Genomic DNA, 26,198 nt, shown 5'->3' on the forward strand with positions numbered 1-26,198 from the left:
TACGCAGTTAAGGCGTTGAGTCAGGTGGTACTTTGACACGTTTATTGCTTTGTGCTTGATTAATTGTGTAATATTGTGTAATGCAGCGAGAATTCCATATAATTTAGAACAAATAGCAGTCATTTACGACAGTTATGAGACGAAACATTCTTACAACTCCTACAAAAAAAGAAAAAAAAAATATATATATATATATATATATATATATATATTTGTAATTATCCCTACATATACATTCCAATAACAACAAAAAAATTTCAAGGTACTGGGAAAGTACGAACACATGGTACTCTTACAGACAAAAAGTACCTGTATATAAAACATATGTCCGACCTTGTATTATCAAAGGAAGGACTTCATATCATAGCGCACCAATTACAAAATTAATTTCTCGCAATTTTCCGCAATATTTTCAACAGGATTGACGCATATTTAACAGCAAATGTTGAACATTTTGATCGTCCGATATAATAGTGAGTACAATTTTATTATTTCTAAATACTGCAGACTGGTGAACTGACTGGTGGACATCCGTTGTTTGACAGAACATATAACTATTAAAATAACTGATATATTCTTTGAATTCTGTCACTTCAGAGCATAATTTCAGAAGTTAAAAATTAATATGAAATATATTGCATTGAGTTAGATATCCAATTGAGCACACATTAAACTATAAACATCAAACAGAGAGCTAGCGACACAAGAAGGTAAAACTACTATTTTAGAAAGCTGGTTATTTGATATAATCGAGAAAGTATACGATATGCTATCGTTATTACATCTATCTTGCATTTTCTGGACCAGTGACAAAACATGAACAGCAGGACGGAAGCCTGAATTCTTCGACGACCGTCTTGTCTTCTTCCCCCAGTGCTAGTAATTTCTTGTATATGTATTTCTGAATGCATTTAGTAGAGTATCCGCTTGGGAATAGTTCGGAGAATGTACATTTATCGTTTCGCCTGTTGAATAAAGAAATAGGTTATCGACAGAAAATATTAAATTCGTAATCTTGTCTCAAAATGGTATAAATCAGACCATTATTGGCACTTTGAGCACACCGGGGACAATTCTTATAATTTAATGTATTCTAATGCTTATTTATAATGCGGAATGATTAAGAATTAAAGTGTCATATTAAAGTATGTAATTTACGAATATATTCTCTCAAAGATATAAAATGCATTTAATTATTCGTACAAATTGTCCAGTCTTTGCCACAGGTTTCTATTTGTTGCCGTGTAATAATCCATGCCGAATTAAAAAAAAATATTTTTAAAATTGTGTTCGTTAATGAAAATGGAAATACTTTTTTAATGGTAATGCAGTATATTCAAATTGTATCAGGAACAAAAGTCACATTTTTTAATGCACAAATAATAAATGTGTGATCGCAATACATTCAAATCACAGTTAGTAAAAGTAAGTCCATTTGTTACGCAGTATCACTACTTTCTGCAATGTAACAGTATTCGAAAATTAGTTCAGTGTATGATATAGTTTCAATATATACTTATCGTTAAATGAACTCCATTCAAACTACACAATTTTGCAATTGATGTAGTAAATAGTTAGTCGTATAACTTCGTTCCTGTAAACATGTGAAAAATTATGAGATAAAATAGTACCACAGTCTAGTATATATATATATATATATATATATATATATATAATCACGAAGCTTGAGTTTATGAGGGTACTAGGAACAATAGACTGTGCAAGTAGATACTATTTCGCATTGTCTGTAATGAGGCGATAGTAGCGATCCTAGTGGTTAGCAACTATCTAAGGATGCATATTTACTACGTATTGAGCTTCGTGAGCTAGACTCTGAGAGTACGCTATATTTTTTCTCTCTGTTATAGTGAGCTTAACAAGCATGTAATTTACAAAACGATGTGGCTTTGCTTAAAATCATGTAATTTTTCTTTTAACTTCACTTGTCGAAACTACACAGTTAATGTTGAGAAGATTAAGATGGTATGAAGCAGTTTCAGAAAGCTTCTAGTACGTCAACTAGCAAGATTCAAGAAGTATTCTTTCAGTGTGTAGGTGACAGAAGTATTGAGTGAAAAACTAACCTCCCGGGGAACACTGCTATCTTGCACGAGCAATTGTTCAGCGTTTGTGAGAGTCGCTGCCAAAATCAATTCTCTCATCTGAGTTAAATCCAAGAAAGAAGGCAGCCAGTTTTAGAAAACTCTTTTAACTGAAATGAATATATGACGTTTAATTCCTTATATTTAATTTCAATAATATTTTACATAAATAGTCTGTAGTTTGTCGAATCACCGACACTGCGCTGTCTATGTACAGTAATGGCAAAAAAACTGGACCGACCCTTGTAGCTGATTTCAGAGTCTTGTTCACTCCAGGGCACGATAGACTTTCGTGGTTCGAATCCTGCCTGGAAAGGAAACTTTTTTTTTGTTCCTTATTAAAATTTATTCCCAAAACTTTTAGATAGCAGGTAAAATTCATGTTCTGGGAATAATAAGTTAATTAAGTAGTAAAATATCGCTGCAATCGAAAAGTATTGGGTATAAATTTGAATAAGGAAAAAAAAAAGTTTCCTTCCCAGGAAGGATTCGAACCACGAAAGTCTTAGTTACCAGTCTGTCGTGCTCTGAGTGAACAAGGCTCTGAAATCAGCTACAGGGGTCGGTTTCCCCCCCCCCCACTACTATAAACTGCGTATACGCTCCCGCCGACGTACAAAGTTGCCATTTTCCTGATATAAATTAAATTATTCATCCATTATAATTAAGGAAAAGAAACAGAGTTCCTGATAAAACTTGCATCAACACCGATTTTTATATATGTTACGCACATTGAGTTCTTGTATACATAGTCTCTTAATGTATCCGTTAGTTTTAATAAATTATTTTACTACGCTTTATCAACTGCTGACGTTATCTAGCAGTCTGAATGAGATAAAGATGATAATGCCAACGAAGTGAATTCAGGGCCCAACGCCGAATGTTACCCAGCATTTGATATTAATGGGTTGAGGGAAAACCCCGGAAAAAACCTCAACCAGATAACTTGTTCCAACCAGGATTTGAACCCGGGCCCGCTTGTTTCACGGTCAGGAATGCGAACCGTTACTCCACAGCGGTGGACCACGTATCCGTTATCCCAGACTTAAGAGGTAATCGTTTTTGTTTCACAGATTGCTGAACATTTTAAAGATTATTGAATTGCCTCTTACTAATCTTTATAATAATTAATTTTAGTTTCTTCTCAGATAATTTACGAAGATTAAGCATAATAGTATATTCTCAAAAGATGTGAATACGTACACACAGAGTTCAATTCTCACTCCTTGAATTGTCTCGTTGCCGAGGTTGACAACGAATTTTTTCTCTCCACTTTTATTTGTCCCAACCTTCGGATACACCACTTCGCTCTGAAATTAACGGAAAATTCTCAATATGTATGTGAATGTGCAATAATGTGACCTACCATTACCACGAATATTTGTTTCTATAACTCTTTATTATTCCAGCTACTACTGCAACTGCAACCAATCACTGTACGAGTAATGTCCAAGAAGTTATGCTGATTTTAATTAACACAGCAATTTCAAATCCTTACGTATTGACTTCCGTACCGAAATAATATGATCACATAAACTAAGTAAAGTGTTTGTTTATTAATAAATCTATATTTAAATATAAAACAGCTAAGCCTATGTTAAGCACATTACAGACAGCAAATACCCCCCCCCCTAAAAAAAAGCGTGCATTTCTCCTCTACAGTTTAAGCGGGAAAATATATTACAGGGATACTTTATATTATTATTATTATTATTATTATTATTATTATTATTATTATTATTATTATTCACGTATGGGCGAATCCAGAAATGCATATAGTGTTTATTGGGAGGCCGGAGGGAAAAAGACCTTTGGGGAGGCCGAGACGTAGACGGGAAGATAATATAAAATGAATTTGAGGGAGGTGGGATATGATTATAGATACTGGATTAATCTTGCACAGGATAGGGACCGATGGCGGGCTTATGTGAGGGCGGCAATGAACCTCCGAGTTCCTTAAAAGCCAGTAAGTGAGTAAGTGAGTAAGTGATTAAGTATTATTATCATTATTATTATTATTATTATTATTATTATTATTATTATTATTATTATTATTATACAAAACCGGAAATTTAAGTATAGGAAAGAATATTATTTAACCCGTGATTATGTGTCTAAAGTAGCGGAAGGCATTGCGCGTATTCATTTGAGATCGCAGATGAGACGTTAAGTCTCACTTTACAAAAGGAATCGAAAATAAACAAGTCTTGAGGATTTCTATAACTATTTCTCAAGTCTAAATATCCAACGTTCAGAAACTACGATTAGGTTTCATCAGGGAACACTTCAACAAAGTAATCTACCTGTTGCATCCTTTAGCAAGAGCTATTTTCAAAATCTAAAATCCATTGTTTCCATGCTTCGAACCGGCTTCATTAGCGGGAGCATAGAAATAGGAATCTATCTGTTGCATCCGTTACCAAGATTTATTCACGAAGCCTGAACATTAAGGGTTCTATGCATAGACATTTCGCTAGCCAGCGCTACGAGTGTGCTAAACTAGCCCCGGCTATCGACTGATTACTTGTACAGAATTCATATCATATTGCTAACACTGGTTTATGAATACGAAAAACGTTAGTTCGGTGATCATCCACCGGAAGCCCGCACTAAGAATGTCTATGAATATGGCTAGTGTTTCGAAGTTATATACAGTATTACCACAGTCTAGTATATAGTCACGAAGCTCAATACGTAGAGAATATGTATGTATGTATTTATTTACACTGCAAGTAGGCAAGCACCCGGTGGCAGTGGTATATACAATATTAACAATACACAATAAAATGATAACCAATACACAATACAATTTTACAACACATATACAATTTTACACACAATACAACAATAATACACAATACAATTTAACACAATAATAATAAAACATAAAATAAAATACCTAATTTTACAATACAACCTATATAATTATCTATAGGTCCTACATAAGTTTCAATAGTCTTTATATGCATCCATAGATAATTTCTAACCACTAGGATCGCTACTATCGCCTCATCAAAAACAATGCGAAATAGTACCGGTACAGTCTATTGTTCCTAGTACCCTCAACAACTCAAACTTCGTGACTGTATATACTAGACTATGGTATTACAGACTTCATCAGAGAATGTAAAGAAATATGAATCTATCTCTTCCCAAGAGATATTCTCCATGAATAAACGTCCAGTGTTTAGAAGCTATATATCGGCTTCATCAGGGAATTTATAGAAAGGCGAATTTTAAACCAGACTTGGTATCATCAGCAGCGGTACTTAAACTAATGCATTAATTTCCATAGTATGTGACGTGACTGGCTTGCATGAGCGCCGCGAAACATCCCGCACTTTTACTGAAACGCCACTTGCCCCATACGGCTTTAGAATCGGTCCATCAATGTGTTGAGATGATATAAAGAACTGTGAACGGACACTGCATAAATAACTATTTCGCTTTTCAATACTAATACGGTATTAGATGGCGCTCGCTGTACTTCAGAATTTTAATAGAAGTCTATTAATCTCTGAATTTTTCTAGTCGCCGCAATGCACAAGGCAGTTTTTTTTTCTCAGCTCTCCACGCGGATAGAAGCAAGCGTTTCTTAGTGCACTGATGTGAATCTAGTGACTGGATTGTTTAACTTATTCCTCAAACTTTCTCGGTATTTGGTGTCTGTATACAAGGTGAACTGTAAATAATGTAATTCATTTTAGGGGGCTATTGTTTAGATATTCCAAACAAAAAAGTTTAATACAATGTTGCTCGTTTTTGCTTCCTTTTCGAAATAAAAATTGTTTTATATGAAACATTTCATAGCGTGTTTTGGGAAAGTCATAGATTAAATTCACATTCACAGTCAATTTAAAAGAGCAGTGTACTATAATAAAAAGCGATTGAAAGAATTTTAGTTTTTTCCTTGAAATGTGCAGAAATTTCATCCGAACAAATGTAACATTTGAAGAACGAAAAGTTAAAATGTATGCATATTCGAAGGACAAATATAAAAATTCTTTCCATCATTTATTATCGTAATACACCACCAATGGCTTTTCAAAAACACACTATGAAATGTTTCACATAAAAAAATAATTTACATCTCGAAAAGGAAGCAAAAACGTGAACAATTATTTTCAACTTTTTTGTTTGAAATATTTAAAAAAATAACCCCTGAAATTTAATGACATTACTTACGATCCGTTCTGTATAAATAGCTACCTCAGGGGCATTGATTTATTGATGATCAAACCGCCTGAATGGTGTTGTAATCAACTAAACTTTGAAAGGTTTTTCAACACTAATAATAATAAATTATTGTAGGGGTGAAAATAAAGAAGACCCACCAAAACTTCGGAGAAGTAAAGAATATGATTTTTGTGAAACATAACCTGCCAATCGGTACAAACCAATCTCAGCATATCAGACGATATAGTTTACTTCCACAAATCGCTACGGAAACACATAAAATTATAATGCAACAGTTCTACGCGAAGTAAATATTACGCTTTTCTTAAAGAGATCCGCTAATGTGAAGTGCTGCTACAATAACTTTATAAATTAAATAATTATATCTCACCTACCCCTGCATGCACACTTTCATGATATTTTTTTACATATGGACATAAGAGAATAGAATTTAAGCATGAACATTTTTAAGTTTACAATAGCTACTGTTGATTAAAAATAGACTGTTTGTAGAAAATCCAATTTAAAAAGTGAACACATTCTCTCAGTAACTATCAAATATTCAAAAACAAAATTTTGTATATTTAATCTCCTATTGCTTGTACCTTTAATAAAAAGATCTGGTTAATTAGCTTAAATATTGTTAATACGAAATTAATGTCTACCAAGTGAAGAATACAAACACAAATCTATTTTATGCACTAATTTTATTATATCTGAGTAGATACGTATTTTGTATCATGTTCACGTATATGATTCAGTACTCCTGGCAAACTTCTAGAAGTGTTAAGTAGAAACTAACATGATTTAAATTTTCTCATTTGTCGCGCTCTATTTAAAAGTCAAATGTAGGGTCTTAAATTAGGGATAAATACAAAAATGATATATAATTATAATCTACAAAAAATTCTAAGTTCTAAGATCAAAACCTGAATGTATGATATATAATCAACTACACTACTTAGTTTTCTTAAAATACTCTTGGTACATACCCTTGATGGACACAATGGAGTCTCTGAATTACCGTATCTGTAGCTAACACCATCAAACTGCAGAGAAATAATCACTAGAATTATGCAATTGCGTGAAGTAAGTGGGTCTACATGTAAAAGATTTAAACTAGAATTCACAACAAATTTCTTGTTACGGTGATCCATTAATATTAAAACCGTATTTTTAAACCTGTAAACTTTGTGTATCACAGAATTAGTATTTAATTAATTACAGATATGTTATCAATTTCAAAGATTAATCAGCATGAAGGTTCAACTTGAACGAGAAATGGTACACTCTTTTTGTCTGGAGTCTTCTATCTAGGCGCAGTTCTTCTACGTGCCTTAATCCTAGGTAGAAGATCTGCTCCTTTATTTTCCTTCTATATTAAGGATTTTATCAGCATTTATTTTAATATTCATTGCTTTTTCCAGGTTTGGACTTTCGAAGCTCGTATCAAATAATAATGTAATCAGACTTTCAAGAAAACTTTCCTTTCTATCGTTTCAAAAATGTATGTGGAAGATTCAAATCAATTTGACCACATACATCCGACTTGCTATTAATTTTGATATAAAAAGCAATGTTTTATTAGTGGTAATAAGAAGAGGTACATCATCATCATCATCATCATCATCATCATCATCATCAATACAATGAAAACAAAACTTACTTCTGCATACACTTCACGCATTTCGCAATAATGTATAACAAAATATACATGACAAAGAAAAACATTGTATCTCATTTTTAAACTGTATGGCGCAGTTCATGTAGACCAGAGGTTCTTAACCTTTTTTTGGCCAAGACCCAAAGTAAACTGGACTATAAACTTGCGCGAACCTTGGGCCTATTTTGAAGTTAAACAGTGCTATTATAATAAAAACAAGTAAAAAGTGTAGCAATTATTTATTAATATAGAGTTGTAATATTTCATAATAAGCAATAATTATAAAATATAATCATAATCCCAAGTACTTTAATTAACATTTCTTTAATTTTATTTTTTTCAGGAAACTATGGCGACCTTTGTTTGAGTCGCGACCCATAGGTTAAGAACCCCTGATGTAGACAAACGCGAATAAAATATTACAAAAATTAGCATGAAAACCTATTGTTACTCGCATATCATAAAACTATAGGATGTATTATTTTATATTTAAGAAAATATGTACCCAAAACTAACAGAAATGTTAAGACTATCGTTTTCAATGCGATTTCAATAATTGTAGCCTATAACTATTCCAGTAAACAAAGTCATATGAAAGAAAACTGTGCTAGAGCAACCAGTGGCGCCAACTTTTTAAAAACATTGGGTGGGCTGAATATTTGAATTTTATGTTAAAATAAATACACCTCATAAATAAAAGTGGTAACAATATTAAATCGACAAATTATTGGGTGGGCTCTGGTCCCACGTGTCCATATAAGTTGGCGTCACTGGGAGTTACGTTTTCATTACAGTATGCAGACTTTCCATAGTTTAACCTAGATCTAAAGTTACTTATGATGAGAAGCGAATACGGATTGTGTATGTTTGAGACTTCATCTCTAAAAATATAAAGATTTTATTTAAAATAAGTTATCTATTATTGTTAATTTTCGTAAAACCTAATGTTATACAGGGTGATTCACGAGGATTTAACGCCACTTAGGGAGCTTATTTCCGAAGACATTCTGAGCAAAAAAAAAGTCATATAAACATGTGTCTTAAACTCAATATTTTCAGAGTTACACTAATTTGAAGTTATTTGTAAAATAGCATTATTCTTTAGTTTTAAGGATAAAAGAATATTACAGACATAAAATGAACTATTCAGAAATATCATTTCTTTAATTATCTAGTATTCTGAAGCTAAAAATTTGTTGTGAATTCCATAGTTGTTTCGTACAGAATTTCTTTCGACTTTTAACTACAAAACTATATTTATTTTACGCGTTTATCACAACAATTGTTACAAATCACGCCACTCTTGTAAATTCTTCAAGACTCTACATTAGGATGCAAAATTAAACTCTAAAGAATCAAGTCCCTAAAGTCGTATGATTCCTAACAATTTTTGTGGTAAATGCATAATAATGATGTAATTTTTAGTTAAGCATTGAAAAACAAAATCTGAACAAAGCAATTAACAAAGCTATTATTATTATTATTATTATTATTATTATTATTATTATTATTATTATTATTATTATTATTGCTTCTGCTGCAGCCGCCACAACCGCTACCACTACTACTATTAAATAATGTTATTTTATAAAATCAAAGAATTAGACTTCAATCTAAAGCTCTAAGTACTGTACAATAGGTAATTCCTCCGAAATAAAAATCTCACCTCATCCACTCTTTCTACGCCGAAAATATCCTTGTGTTTGTCCCCTTCTCTCTTGAGTATAACCTTCAGCTTCTCCCTGAAACAATTTTTTTATCTTGAAATTGTAGGCCTATATATGGAAATCATTTACACACACATTAATTCTGTCAGCAGAAGCTGGATTAAAAATATATCACAAGACACCAGAAAAGAGAACGAGACCACTAGAAAGAAAGTATAATAGAGAAGCAATTTACAGTTAGGCCTATTACATATTTAAAGTACAGTATTCTACTGAACGTTGCACTTTCTGTATCTCTGGTAATGCAGGCACACCTTCAAGTCTCACAATGTTTCTTCTAAACTCAACAATTGTCCTTCATGCCTCCATATCACTAATTTACTAATAAAATGCTATGATATAGCCGAGCGCTACAGATCGAAATTTATCAAATAACGGAAAATGATAGGGACTATGGAAGTAGACCCTTAGAATTTATGATCATATTCCATTACGCTTCGAAGGAGTATTATCTACTTCTTGGTAAATATTTTCTTATATGTAGGTTTTAATTTCGATTACATTTTATCGAGTTACTACCACCTATAATTAAATTTATGTGAAGAAAAAAATATTAAATTGGCTCTAAATACCTAACTGAAGAATTCATGCTACTTTCGAAGTAATAAAAATACAAATTGATGGTTACAAAAAGAGTTTTACATTTATGATTTTAATTCATTACACATTTCAAGATTCACAGGATATAGGATTTTCTACTATGAATTTAAAATGTATTTAAAACAGTAGAATTTGTCTCCGTCGGAGTTTATTAATAAAGTATACATCTTGATTACACAACTTTTAACACCATATCACTTTGGAAAACGTATTATGTGTCTTTCATGTGTTAAATTATAGCTTGTTAACATAAAATTTAACATATGAAAGACACATAATACGTTTTCCAAAATTATTAAAGCTTTAGTATGATTTATTTCACTAGAAATATAGGCTATGGAATAAGCCTGGAAAATTGTGAAATATAATTATTGAAAATAATGAAATAAAAATAAATGAAGTTGTTTTATTAATATTTTATGTTTCAAGATTTTACCGTCCTCATTAAAAAAAATTGCATAAAATTAAAAGCTATGCTTAAACAGTAATCTATGGCGAATCCTCGACCTCATCTCTCCAAATATCATCACGCTATTCCCAAACCCATCGACGCTAAAATAACCTCGTAGTTGATACAGCGTCGTTAAATAACCAAGCAAGAACAGAAGGAAAGAAGCTCATTTCGTTAGTAATTCAGTTAATGATGTTACATTATTTGTTTGTGATTTAAAAAAAATACTGAAAAATTAAATCTTAATTTATCCACTGATTGATTTTCTATTTCATTTCTCCCACAGAGATAAAAGTCACAAGGGTTTAGTTCTGGGATCGATAGGGCCACACATTTCTATTTATAATTCTACCCTCGAATACTCTATAAACTTCCTCCATAGAATAGTCGGCGTTATATATTATCGCAGAGTCCTGTTCGAGGAAGAGCGTGTCCTTGTTTTATCTTCACTTTTATTTCTGGGAAACTCTAAAAAGCAGAGTGTAAAAAATGCACATGCTGTAGAAGAATTGAAAAATATCATCCGGGAAAATATCCCCCTCCCATTTCTCAATGGAAACTGCAGCGAGTGTTGCGCCAGTTTTAAATAATTGCAAAAATATTTAGAACAAAATGGGAAACAGTTTCAGCATCTCCTTAATTTGGATAAGTAAATGTTGTTTCAACTGGTTATATTTACTCGTAGTAATATTTTAAATTAATAGTTTTTTGTCAAAGTTGCTGTATTGTGCGGGGTATCACTGACAGCATAAGTTACTCTATGCGTAAGAGGAGTCAGGGACAGTTCAGCCGGGTTGTCGCGTTGCGGTTTCTTTACGAGCTATTCACATAATGATAACGGATCTCAAATGGTGACGGTTGTAGGAATGGTGCTGAATTTGAACATTTCGACGGATAACAGCGATGCTGACACAGTTGTAATGTTCTTCACGCGACATTGTGTTTCGGTAAAACCATTTGGGTAACGCAATAACAAGAGAAACAATCATGTTGAGTTCAAGGTGTACTTGAGTAACAAAACGACGAGCTCACCTCATCATCTATGGCTTCGTGGATGAGGCGAGCCTATCGCACGTTCAGAATATAGCAACTCCGGACACTCACTCTGGATAGTCGGGAACCTTCTCGCAAAATATCTCAGAGCCGCAGCAGTTGGGGTCGGGGATAAAATGTCCTCCTGAAAGAATAAAAGTATCATTATTGTAACATGCAACCGTGTCGCCAGTTTCTAAAATATATAGCGTCCACCATGAATCTTGAAACAACGAGTCAAAGTTAGGATAGGAGAAGAAATATCAGAAGGAAGTGAAATAGGGAGAGGAGTACGTCAAAGATGCTACTCTGTTCAACATCTACTTGGAGTATTTAGTTAAAAATGTTTTTTTCACAACATAGGAGTGATAGTAGGAGGAAGAAGAATAAAGTGTATAAGATTTGCTGATTATATGGCGTTGTTAGCAGAAGAGGAGATGATACTAATAGATATGCTACTGGAGCTAAATGACAGCTGTGAGCAGTGAAGATAAATGCAAATAAGACGAAGACTTTGCTCATAGAAAGAAAAATAAAGAGGATAAACTTACGAATTCTACATCAGGCAGTAGAACAAAGTGGACAACTTCAAATATTTGAGTGTACTATAAGTAGTAATATGAGTTGCTGCCAGGAAGTCAAAAGGAGAATAGCAATGGCAACGGAAGCTTTTAATAGGAAAAGAAGTATCTTCTGGGCGGATCTCTGGAAAAAGGACTACGAAAGAGACTAGTGAAGTGCTTTGTGTGGAGTTTGGCATTGTATGGAGCAGAAACTTGGACATTACGACGAAGTGAAGAGAAGCGAATAGAAGCATTTAAAATGTGGATATGGAGAAGAATGGAACGTGTGAAGTAGACAGAGAGAATAGGAAATGAAGCTGCGTTGGAAAGAGTGAGTGAAGAAAGAATTATGCTAAAACTGATCAGGAAGAGGCAAAGGAATTGGTTGGATCATTGGCTGAGAAGAAACTGCATACTGAAGGATGCGCTGGAAAGAATGGTGAACGGGAGAAGAGTTCGGGGCAGAAGAAGATATCAGATGATAGACTACATTAAGATATATGGATCATATGCGGAGACAAAGAGTAAGACAGAAAATAGGAAAGATTGGAGAAAGCTGGGTTTGGAGTGAAAGACCTGCCCTTGGGCAGAACACTAAATGAATGAATATATCATAGTACATTCTGATCCTTTTGAGAGAGCAAAGAAAGAGCATAATCTGTCCATTGTTTATAGTTGGTCTCCACTGTTTTTCTATTTTCAAGAATTGAACTGGAAATACTATAAAAGCACTGTTGACACAAATGTTCCTCTTCCACTTCGCTAATGTACTCTCTGGTATGGACAGTTCTATTTCTTTAGCTAAACTTGCCACACTTTCAACTTTCTTTAGTATCTCTATCACAGCGAACTTAGTTTTTATCGAGTACGAATTTCTTTTTCTTTTAAGCTTGGTTGCGCTCAATACGAAACACTCGACTACTACCAAGAGACACTGTACACGAATACCTCACCTTCGTTCACTCACTTCCCACCCACTACTGCCTTATAAGGAAAGAATAAACAAGACATTTTCCTTGCCTAAAATTGAGGCTTCAGTGTACAATGCTTAGAACCATAAAAACTTCAAGACTTTCTAACAAATTTACCTATTTAAGATTGAAATTGGAATGGGTATTGAATAAGTCGATGAACTCGATCTTAAATTCCTTAACTTTAAGTCTGAAGCAACTGTGTAAAAGAGGGGGCACAAGACAGACAGTCGATGTTTAGGTGAACAAGTGCACACGACAGATATTTTTGTGGCTGAAAACTTCACGCGCACAAGACCATTTAGTTTGTACGTGACTATGTATGAAGATAGGAGGACAGCAATTGCAATGTGTAGTTTTGTACCTTAGATATTGTCGTTGAGAAAGACGTAATAGACTTTTCTGGGTCCATTCAATTCTCAGCCAACGTTTACTCATAGGACAATTTCATGCACTATAATGAGGAACTATGCGAGCATCCTTTGAAATTTTTATATTATTATCGTATGTCAAAATACTCATTGATATTTGATATTTTTGCCATGGTATTCGCCACTAGAAGTATCAAATAAAGGCCAACGTTTTTGTACTTCAGTAATAAACTTCTCAGGTCAATATCCATTGCAAGACACGCAACTCGCTATCTCCTTCTCCAGAGAAAGAAAACCAACCACCTACTAAACTGTCGGCCGTCTGCTCAAGGCTATACAAATGTGTATGTTCCATTATTTGCACCTACAGTCGAATGGAACGTGTTACATCTTTTTTGTCGACCCGACAATTTTGTAGATTATGTGCTAGCATTCATTACAAAATATGATGTGATGTCCATTGGGGCCGACTGTCTGTCATGTGTGCGCTAGCTAACAAGAAAACTTGAAAAATGAAGTTATCATGAAACAATTCAGTCAGCATGTAACTAAACCACAAATCCTTCACATAAGGTACTAATGTAAACGATATAAATACTCCTTCAGCAGATTCGTCATTACAACTGTGTGTGAATGTCAGGCTTGCCAGCTTGTTTATATTTTCGATTTATCGAATTTAATCTTTAAAATACTTAAACTTACTTTCTAAGGAAACTTACCAGACCTTGAAATCACTTCTTTTATGTATACCTATGAACAGACAAAACGAATCATCCTCTTACGAAATAAAATAAATATGCGTAAATACATCTTATGAATTAGGTAACACGTAAAAAATGTCAAAATAATTTGCCTGTAGATTCTTACTGACTTGAGCAATATGTGGAAAAATAATGCGTTAAACTTATTGCACTCTCTGTTACTTAAATTATATTTTCTTGAAAGGAAAGGTGCAATGGTGGACAAAAAGACTGCCAGGCTAGAATATCTGTAAGTCTAACAATAATTAAGCATCGAGTGTGTCCACCACCAAAACCGCCTTTCACAACACTTTCAGCCATGCAAGTGTCAGTTTGCTGATTAAAGCATTATTGTAAGAGATAAGAAACAAGATGCAGTAGGCCTATGTGCGAAATTTTTCTTTATAAACAAACTAAATTATTACAATTTTTTTTTTTAGAAATCGTCGTTCCAACGTGAGATTCGTGAGAAGTGGCTTGACAAAAAGAACGCGAACGTTACAGCTAGCCACTAGGTGCCCGAAGATAAGAGACTCATTGTTTCCGAGGAGAAAAATTTATTTTAGTAGGTTATTTTACGACGCTTTCTCAACAACTTAGGTTATTTAGCGTCTGAATGAGATGAAGGTGATAATGCCGGTGAAATGAGTCCGGGGTCCAGCACCGAAAGTTACCCAGCATTTGCTCATATTGGGTTGAGAGAAAACCCCGGAAAAAACCTCAACCAGGTAACTTGCCCCGACCGGGAATCGAACCCGGACCACTTGGTTTCGCGGCCAGACGCGCTAACCGTTACTCCACAGGTGTGAGAAGAGAAAGGATTGTGTTTATAATACATAGTTATTATATGAAGTGAGTAATTGTTTAATAATCAGGAGGGATAAAAATAAGTTAACAATTGAAGCATTGACATGGGAAAGCATGTAAGTCACAAAAAATCGAAAATACGTTTTTTCACGGATAAGATAGTACGAACCCACGCCAGCTGCATGCATGGTAAAGTCAGTATCTCGCTAGCAGAAATCATTTAGTTTCAGCAGCTCATCAAAGATGGCGTTAGCGTTAAGTAACGTCCTTCGTAACAGACCCACAAACATGTTTTGTTTGTCCTTTTGTGACTTATGCTTTCCCCATGACAATGCCTCAAATAACTTCTAATTTTAGGAATATCAAAAGACAGTTAAAATTACGATGAATATGAAAATAACTGTGATTCTAATATGAACGTGATTTTAAAATAGAATTACAAGACAAAGTATATTTTCAATAAAAAAATGACTACTCTTATCTCCTAATTACCCATCAAGTGGAGTAAAATGGAAGAGATATGATGAAAGGAAGACATAGTAGTCTGTCCCATAATTCAGAGTGCTTTCTGAATGTAAATGCAACATTTAAGTTACAGCAACCATATTTAGATGACTTAACATTTTTTTAATTAACTTTCATTTTGTTAAATATATCCTTATGACACAGAACTTTTGAGCATCTATGTGTAAATTTTATAGAAGTTGAACTAAAAAAAATTTAAAAATATAAAATATGAACTGATCTTGTTAAACATTAAAACAACACATCCACCCACACAATTCGGAAGAAATTGTAAATAGGCCAATATGGAGAGAAGATTATAAATGCTGTTCATTGGAAGTACAAACAGATATGTTTATTTTTCCATTACATTATTTATTTCCTTATGCTGGAGAGTTTGTACACCAGATGAAAGGTTCTGAAAAAAATTAAAATACTTTCTGGAATACTCTCATTATTCACAGATTTTTACTTACCCATACCTTAATTTTTACCATTCCCAACCGTAAATATTTCTTCCAGTTAACTAAAAGATTTATAAAGAAAATCATACATTTTCATGAGATGTAACATCTGTACCACTTGAAAGGACTGAAAACATCAATATTTGTTTCCGTGATCTGGTTGCAGTAAAACTTAATAAAACCGCTACGGATCACCTGCATCTACTAATGAAGAACACATTCCACGTACAGATAGTAACTCTCTCGGATGTATCATTTATAATGAGGAAATTCGATCATAGAGATAATGGTGACTTATAGGTCAAATCACTCAGAATCTGAAAATACTCCTATGTGTAAAATTAAATACTGAAAATCAAAATAAAAGTAGTCTGATTGTTCACGTTCCAAATTTTCCCAATAATATTTCACATATAATTAAAATAATTTGTTCTGAATATTGCATGAAATACAGTAGATAAACAATTATGAAGTATTCTTATTTTAACTTCACATAAGAAGTTAAAAAAAAAACTTGGAATTCTGGATAGATAACTGGTTGTTCATAGAAGCAGTGATGTTTGATAACATATATAGGCCTATATGGAACTTTTTACATACCAACATTATCGCCAGTACGTAGAAATGAGCAGCCATATCCATTCTCACACCTATGAAATAAAATACCTTTAATTAACTCGGTACACATTTTTAATGTTTTTTGCATCACAAAAAATTAAAATATGAAGGGAATTTAAATTCTATGCAAATACAATGTTAGCATAACATATTTCAGACTTTAGAATAAAATTCAATGGTGTTCAGATAAGAGATTGTCTTTTTTTGTGCAAATGGAGTTTTTTTTTTTCCATAGGTGAATATACAAGTTAAATTCTACAAGTGGGTATGCGAGAAGCAAAATAATATTAACATTTGATATGTTTTATTTCTGTAGGAAATTATTTGTAACAAGGGTTCAAAGTTTAATTTTAATTTATCTCAAAGCCCATTTTTATGACTTCTCTCCCGCTACCCAAATACCGTCGAATTATAATAATAGTTTGTAGCAGAGATCATCGAACCTATAATACGCTTTGAAAATTATACCATAGGTTATACTACGGTGAGCATCAAGTCGGCCGTGGCTATACAAAGGCTATCCATAGCTTGGTTTGAACAATCGAAAGCACAACCCATGATGTTGATAGAGATGGAGGAAATAATATATATACAAATATATTGATATTGCAAACCCAATTTCGATAAACGATATATATTGCAAAAAATATATCGATATATCCAAAGGATTCTATATATCGCTATTTCGCAAATTAATAGATACTAATGCAATTATTTGTAGGTGTATATTTATCACAATAAACTGAAATTTTAATAGCCTATTCCTTATTAGCATTGAAATCAACATCATGACAGTCAAAAGATTAAATGTAAAATTGCAACGATAAACAATACATTTTCAATACCATAATTATTATGTAGTTCCTAACCTAAATCAAAATTATAGTGGAGGTAAGATGAGCTTAAATGATACAATGGGGAAGTGTTAAGTGAATTCTATATGGGTCAGTATTTGACATTAAAACATTCATTCATTCATTCATTCATTCATTCATTCATTCATAGTGTTCTGCCCAAAGACAGGTCTTTCACTGCAAACAGAGCATTCTCCAGTCTTTCCTACTTTCTGCCTTCCTCTTTTCTCTGCATATGATCCATATATCTTAATGTCGTCTATCATCTGACATCTTCTTCTGCCCCAAACTTTTCTCCCGTCCACCATTCCTTCCAGTGCATCCTTCAGTAGGCAGTTTCTTCTCAGCCAGTGACCCAGCCAATTCCTTTTCCTCCTTCTGATCTGTTTCAGCATCATTCTTTCTTCATCCTCTCTTTCCAACACAGCTTCGTTTCTTACTCCGTCTGTCCATTTCACACGCTCCATACTTCTTCATATCCATATTCCAAATGCTTCTATTCGCTTCTCTTCACTTCTTAGTAGTGTCCATGTTTCTGCCGCATACAATGCTACCCTCCACACAAAGCGCTTCACTAGTCTCTTCCTTAGTTCTTTCTCAAGAGGTCCGCAGAAGATGCTCCTTTTTTTCTATTAAAAGCTTCCTTTGCCATTCCTATTCTCCTTTTGACTTCTTGGCAGCAGTTAATGTTACTGCTTACAGTACACCCATAGCATTTGAAGCTGTCCACTTGCTCTACTGCCTCATTTAGAATTCGCATGTTTACCTTCTTTCCTTTTCTTCCTATGTCCATGGTTTTCGTGTTGTTGGCATTTATCTTAATTCTATACTGCTCACAGCTATTATTTAGCTCCAATAGTTTATTCCTTAGTATCGTCTAACAACGCCATATCAGCAAATCTTAAACACTTCATTCTTCTCCCTCCTACTGTCACTCTTCCCATGTTCTGAAAACAGTTCTTCACTAAATCCTCCAAGTAGATGTTGAACAGTGTAGGTGATAAAGGTCATCCTTGTCGTACTCTTCTCCCTATTTCACTTGTTTCTGACATTTCTCCCCCTTTGACTGGTTGTTTCATTTGTAGTTTACTGAAAAGCCTTCTCTCTTTCCAATCCACGTCAATTTCCTTTAGGATCCCCATCAGTTTATTCCAATCCACAATTCAATTATTCTAATTTTATATAGGATTCAATCGAGGACACAAATATAATGCTCTTTTCTAGATAACAACGTAATCATTTTTATATGTAAGTAAACAGTTCTCGTATTCATTTTTAAATATAAGTAAACAGTACCTGTATTCATTTTTAAATGTAAGTAAACAGTAATTAAAATGTTACAAGTTTTAACAAACTTCACAATTGATATGATATAAATCTTCTATAGTAAGTTCCCATTGCAAGTTATTGTTACACTCCAACATTCCAAATATCGGTGGTGGTGGTGGTGGTGGTGGTGGTGGTGGTGGTGGTGGTGGTGGTGGTGGTGGTGGTGGTGGTTGTGGTTGTGGTGGTAGTGGGGATAAAATTTTTATGTACTAAAATATAAAATAAGAAAACAATGTCAGTACTAGGTTGTGCATAGAAATCCTAGCCGCAAACAAATCTGAAACCAGTATTATATCCTCGTTTCCCTTTCCATTTAAAAACATAGAAATAAAAGTTTTGAAGTCAAACGGTTCCTTTTCAGAGTGGCAGCACAGTCTACTATATACAGTCGCGAAGCACAATATGTAGTAAAAATGCAAACTTGGGTAGTTGCCCACCACTAGGATCGCTACTATCGCCTCATCATCGCAGATATCTCTCCTAGCAGCCGACAAAATATGTTACACTTTCGTTGTCGTGTTCTTTTGGAAAAATTAATACCTTCCTTCCATTATTGAAATATTAAATGCATAAAGTTAATTTATTATTTTAATGAAGTACATTAAATTCCACCATAAACTCGAAGATACCTGCAAGAAATAAGTTAATATAATTTTTGTTTGTGCAAAACGAACTGAAATTTACTATAATAGGTTCACTCATTCAAGATTATAGCGATAATTAACTATGAAACCAATAAATATTAATTTGCATTTCTCTTTACAACAATAATAATGGAAATATGAATTAATGGAGTAACTTACGTGTACCGGTACTTGTGTAGGCTTACGTAGTTAACAAAGTGGGATGAGGTTAAGCATCACACCGGAATTGGAAATAAAACGTGATCAATAAATTTTATTGTAACAGACTTTTTCTACGTCTCTAGTAAAGCAACAAATAAAAATAACAACAAAATTAACAGCTATAATTAAAACCATATCCTTTGAAGAGAAAAGTAGGCCTACGCAATAATAATCCCATCAGATTTGAAAATAAAACGTGATCAATAAATTTCATTAAAACAGACTGAATTTTTCTACGTCTTTAGTAAAATAACACATAAAAATAATAACAAAATTAATCGCTACAATTAAAAATATATCCTCTGAAAAAAAAAGTAGACCTAACCTTTATTTCTCTGGAAATTTAGCAGCCTAAGTGACAGAATTTTAACCGATATCTAATGTCCTTTCGGTTAGACTGAAACATTTCGTAGTGAAATTTAAGGATATAATGTATTCTAATAGTCACAAAGAACTTCAAATTAACAGTTTTGTTTCTGCACATTATTCTTGTGGAAACCCAAGAACCTTTCTGAATCTTTCGGAAATCGGAAAAAGGATAACTCTGGCCTCTTTCTCTTACTGTTGCTACAATTTATAGCACTACAAACGTCTCCTCCTTGTCCCATATTATTATTCCAATTATTATATTTTAGCCATTAACATTTTCATTATAACCAATAACGAACATTTCACAAGCATCAATGTGAAATACGCAACGAGCTAGCACTCGATAGAAATACGACACAGTCCAAAGTCGACCATGGACAGTCTATTGTTTCTAGTTGCTAACCGCTTGGAGCGCTTTATCACGAGATTTGCAAAAAAAAACACCTCAAGCTTCGCGACTGTATATAGTAGACTGTGGTGGCAGTTGCTCCTGCCTTGGAGAATATTAATACTAAAACAGTAGTAGATAAACCTCCCGTCTCAATCTCGTATTAAATATTAAATAATTTTAATTCGAATTCTAGACCAGCCAATCAGAGAAAGGCATTGATTGGATTGGACATTTTAAGATTGCACATTATGTAACTGTCCACTTTCATTAACGCCATCTCTCGGGGAATTATCGGAATTAACTAGTGTGGATTTTGTTGTTCATAATTCTACAAAAACAAAAACAAATTTAAAAAACCGATAAATTTATTAGAAAACCGAGATATTATACGATATATTGAATCAAATTTTCGATATCTATATATCGAAACGAAAATATCGGTATTTCGTAAAAACCGATATATCGTTCCCATCTCTAGATGCTGACAAAGAGAAAAAAGATATATATATATATATATATATGAGTCAACAATACCTTACTTCCGTAACAGATACAACCAAACAACGTCCAGAGTATCACAGTCACAGGCCTGCTGTTGGGATTCCGAGGAACACTCCCTAAATTTTTTGTGACGTGGAAAGGGAAATATAAACCAGGCAAAGATATCCAAGAAGAAATTGTCCAAAACATAATGAAATACTCAGTCGCCATCTTAAAAATCACCTTAAGGTAAACACTCCACATAATTGTTTAATTATATATTTGTGATTGAAAATCTGTATTTTTATCTTAAATTGTTATCTATATATTTTTATGTGCCCATTCATGTACAACCATTATTGTAAATTGTGTGTTATTCTGTGTCTATAGGCAAGCCTTGGACGGTCACATAGCAAAAATAAAATATACAATAACATTGACTTAATTTTGTTGGCCGCTTTAGAGTATAGACACAATTTTAATGCCTTTCGAGTTTCGTCTGATATAGCGTCTTACTACTGAAAGTAATGATTCATTGATCTATATTGGTCAACAAATCAATGTAGTGCAAGAAATCAAACTCTCATGAGAGTTTTAACAATTTAATACACCACAGTCTAGTATATACAGTCACGAAGCTTGAGTTGTTGAGAGTACTAGGAACAATAGACTGTGCCGGTACTATTTCGCATTGTTTTTGATGAGGCAATAGTAGCGATCCTAGTGGTCAGCAACTATCTATGGATGCATATTCCCTACGTATTGAGCTTCGTGAATACACTTTCATATCCAGTGTGTACACACAAAGCTCAAGAACAATGTTCCTGTCTGTGGCAACCAATCATGTGCCTTACAAGGATCTGTCATTGACCTCAAGTTGAAACCCCACATTAAACTACGCACATTGTTAGATCTCCACAACAAAACAGACAAATCTAAAATATTAGCTGTCCATAGTACCTACGTATAAAATTGTGAAAACGTGATTAAAAAGTTGCATTCAGAAACAACTGTGTTTACATGGAGATATTAGATTATCCTTATCCTTCGTGAATGTCTATTTTGTCATGTGACATGTGAGATGACCTCGTGCACTCAACCTCCTTCCTCACTTGAGTGAATACTAATATTGACGTTAGTTGTGACTGTTTAGTCCGTAATATTGGTAATGGTAGTGAAGATGTCATACTATCTGTAATTGTGTGATGGTGGCTTAGTATTCACAGTGGTAATGAATATGATAATGGTTTAGTATTGATAATGATGGTGATGGTTTGGTATCGATAATGATGGTGATGATTTAGTATTGATAATGGTGGTGATGGTTTAGTATCGATAATGATGGTGATGATTTAGTATTGATAATGGTGGTGATGGTTTAGTAGGCCTATCGATAATGATGGTGACGATTTAGTATTCATAATTGTGGTGATGTTGGTTTACTATTCATAATGGTGATGATAATAGTATAGTATTGATAATAGGTTTAGTATTGGCAATGGTGGTGATGGTTTAGTATTGATAATGGTGGTGATGTTGGTTTAGTATGGTGATGATAATGGCGTAATGTTGGCAATACTGGTGTTGGTTTAATATTGATAATGGTGGTGATGTTGGTTTAGTATTCATAATGGTGATGATAATGGTATAATATTGGCATAGGTGGTGATGGTAGGCCTATAGTATTGATAATGGTGGTGATGTTGGTTTAGTATTCATAATGATAGAGATATATAGATTTATTCGTTCCATAATATTCTTACATTTGCTTTATAGCATAGAATAAAGAACATGTCCAATTCTTACGTTTAAATATAAAGGAAATACAAATGCAAATATGAAATATGTACAGAATTAATACCTTCATAACAATAATATTTTATACAATGTAATATGTTTACCATTTAGTATTAGTATTTAGTAATGGTGATGATAATGGCATAATATTGGCAATACTGGTGTTGGTTTAGTATTGATAATGGTGGTGATGTTGGTTTAGTATTCATAATGGTGATGATAATGGCATAATATTGGCAATAGTGGTGTTGGTTTAGTATTGATAATGGTGGTGATGTTGGTTTAGTATTCATAATGGGGTGATGATAATGATATAATATTGGCATAGGTGGTGATGGTATAGTATTGATAATAGTAGTGACGTTGGTTTAGTATTCATAATGGTGATGATAATGGTGTAATAATGGTAATGGTTTAGTATTACTAATGGTGGTGATGGTTTAGTATTGATAATAGCGATGATGTTGGTTTAGTATTAATAATGGTGATGATAATGGTATACTTTAATATTGATAATGGTTTAGTATTGGCAATGGTGGTGATGGTTTAATATTGACACTGGTGGTGACGTAGGTTTAGTATTGATAATAGTGGTGACGTAGGTTTAGTATAATAATGGTGGTGATAATGGTTTCTTATTGCTAATGATGGTGGTGGTTTAGTATTTTGATTTAGTATTGATTATTGTGGTGATGTTGGTTTAGTATTGATAATGATGGTAATGTTTTAGCATTGATCAGGTGGCGATTGTTCAGTATTGATAATGGTGGTGATACCTTTGATTGAGGTTCTGGCTGATATGTATATCTATTATCAGGCAATACATCTCACTTTACGATATGTGTCAGACGAAAAACAATTGTTTGTATGTATCTGAAGTCTGATTAGAGTAATATATAGCTAATCGACGATGTATGCAATGGAAGGGGAAAGGAACGGCCACCTTACCCCACTATCTCCTGGCCTAGTTACGTCATAATTGGAGCCATATTGGTATCACTTGTGATGTTCAGACCTGTCTTCGACAGTTGACTAAACAACAAACAATGGTGATGCTTGTTTAGTATTGATAATGGTGGTGCTGTTGGTTTAGCATTGCTAATTTTATCGTGATGATGTTGGTTTAATATTGACAATGGTGGTCATGGTTTAGTATTGAGAAAGGTAATGATTTAATATTGATAATAGTGATGATAATATAGTACTGATAATTATCACTATTATAATAGTGGTGATGTTGGTTTAGTATTCATAATAGTGATGATAATGGTTTAGTATTCATATACTGATAATGATCTTGGATAGATTTAGCAATGGTAACAGTGCTGATGACTTGATTTTGGTAGTTTATAGCGGTGATAATAGTAGTTTTGGTAATAATGATAGTTGTGGTGGTGGTTTAAAATGAAAACTGTAGTGATGATAATTGTAATCATGTCAGTAATGATAATGGTAGTGATTATGGTTTAAAAGTGGTAATGTTACTGACGACGGCGATGTTTATACGAGTATTACTGTTGATGGTAGTGGTAGTAGCCTAATGTTAATATTACTTGTAATAATGTTAATGGAAATTTTACAAATGTTGTAACATTGGTGGTTGTGTTAGTGCTTTTCGTAACAGTGGTGTTGATAAATATTATGATAGTGAAGATATAGCTAGAACTTTTTGAACTGTTGTTACAGCATATGAAAAACATTTGGAAAGGGTTATCACTCGAATTTAGTCTCTTATAAAGACTCTAACATGCAATACAGGTAAATAACGTAAATTTTTGCCGTTTACAACTATCTCAAAGTGTGGCATACTTCTGTCATCCCTTTTCCTTGAAGACGAAAATATATACAACCTTTGAGGCGCTATGTTTATATCATTAATAATAGAAGAACTCTAAATTATACATCTTCACTATTACTGTGTCCGCTATGTAGAATGGGATTGGTAGTGGCTATATTAATGGTGATGGTTGATAATGTAATGATTGTGTTGATGACAATGACAAAGACTCTGATGGTGATGATGGTATTGACGATGGCTATAGTATTATTCGTGGAGTTGCTATAAAACAGAAATATTAAAACTATGGCTGTAGAAATTCTTCCTCGAGAGTCTGAAATAACTTCATTGAAGTTCCATCATTGACATAATTACGCCTAGTAATTTTTTAGTAGGTTATTTTACAACGCTGTATCAACATATCAGATTACTTAGCGTCTGAATGAGATGAAGGTGATAATGCCGGTGAAATGAGTCCGGGGTCCAACACCGAAAGTTATCCAGCATTTGCTCAAATTGGGTTGAGGGAAAACCTCGGAAAAAAACCCAACCAGGTAACTTGTCCCAAACCGGGATTCGAACCCGGGCCACCTGGTTTAGCGGCCAGACGCGCTAACCGTTATTGCACAGGTATGGACATGCCTAGTGATTATTTATGGTCTCCTTCCATCGTTAATAACTATGAACTTGTCCTTGGGCATGTAGAGTATAATTAGTCTCGACAGTCTAGTCTAGACTCGTCTAGATGTTTCTATTCCAACTTGCAGAAATATGATATATTATAGAAATAGTTTCGTGTATAACTCCTAACACTACGTCTTTCAGCATTTCCAAAGATGAGACATGTAATTGTTAAAAAGTGTTGTCAACGTAATGAATAAAGTCGCTTAGAACTAAATATGAATACTTTAAATAATAGTTTCGAGTAAAAAAAAGTCTCCTACAGTCGTGAAATATGAAATAATTGTACTCCATAATAAACATAGTAACATGAAACAACAGAATATACACAAATGCTGGAATGCTCTATTTTCTTACAGTTCTGGCTACAGAGTATAATTTAATACTGCAATTCATGTACTGTAGTTTATTAAACGTGATTATGGCGATGGCATGAGAATTATTAAGATACCGGTACTGTAAATGTGGAAACAATAGGCTACTGAAGGCAATGCCAACGTGGAGGTGATGGTGTTAATTACTAGAAGTTCATGAACTAATGGTACAAAAATAATTGTATATTGTGACAGATTTAATATACAGTACACGTATTATGAGATTAGCAGCCATGATCAATCCGTCGTAAATTGCTAAATAACTTGATAGTGACTAATTTACTTACCCAGTTCAACAGTACCATGGTTGTTCAAAGTGAACAGACACTTAGGTTTCCTTGCTTAATTGAATAGAGGAGTCACAGAATAGGAGTAAAAGCTAGTAAAATACTAACTCACAGAAGAATACATAACTACGCTACATAAAAAGTTACCTGTGCTGGCTACAGTGGGTGAGCTGGCCACAGTGCAGAAGTCTCTCTTTCTTTCTGTAAGCACTACTAAGCAGAACT

The 26,198-nt window shown here is 33.6% G+C and overlaps 1 protein-coding gene across 1 annotated transcript; it reads right to left on the reverse strand.

Moving 5' to 3' along the window:
* Window positions 1-228: 228 nt before the first annotated feature.
* LOC138706324 (protein spaetzle 5-like) lies at window positions 229-26,198 on the reverse strand. Its single transcript, XM_069835459.1, has 6 exons — window positions 26,121-26,198; window positions 11,752-11,896; window positions 9,608-9,683; window positions 7,271-7,327; window positions 3,306-3,412; window positions 229-965 (listed from the first exon to the last, which is right to left on the reverse strand). Exons 2-6 carry the CDS (start codon window positions 11,757-11,759, stop codon window positions 785-787), a joined length of 429 nt encoding a protein of 142 aa, XP_069691560.1. The 5' UTR covers window positions 11,760-11,896; window positions 26,121-26,198; the 3' UTR covers window positions 229-784.

This window comes from Periplaneta americana, chromosome 9 (assembly GCF_040183065.1).
Source record: "Periplaneta americana isolate PAMFEO1 chromosome 9, P.americana_PAMFEO1_priV1, whole genome shotgun sequence".
NCBI lineage: Eukaryota > Metazoa > Arthropoda > Insecta > Blattodea > Blattidae > Periplaneta > Periplaneta americana.

Coding starts and splice junctions, on each gene's coding strand:
- LOC138706324 (XM_069835459.1), bottom strand. Junction 3,413..7,270: donor CTCCATTGTGTCCATCAAGG/GTATGTACCAAG, acceptor CGTTAATTTCAG/AGCGAAGTGGTGTATCCGAA. Junction 966..3,305: donor GTGAGAATTGAACTCTGTGT/GTACGTATTCAC, acceptor TTTATTCAACAG/GCGAAACGATAAATGTACAT.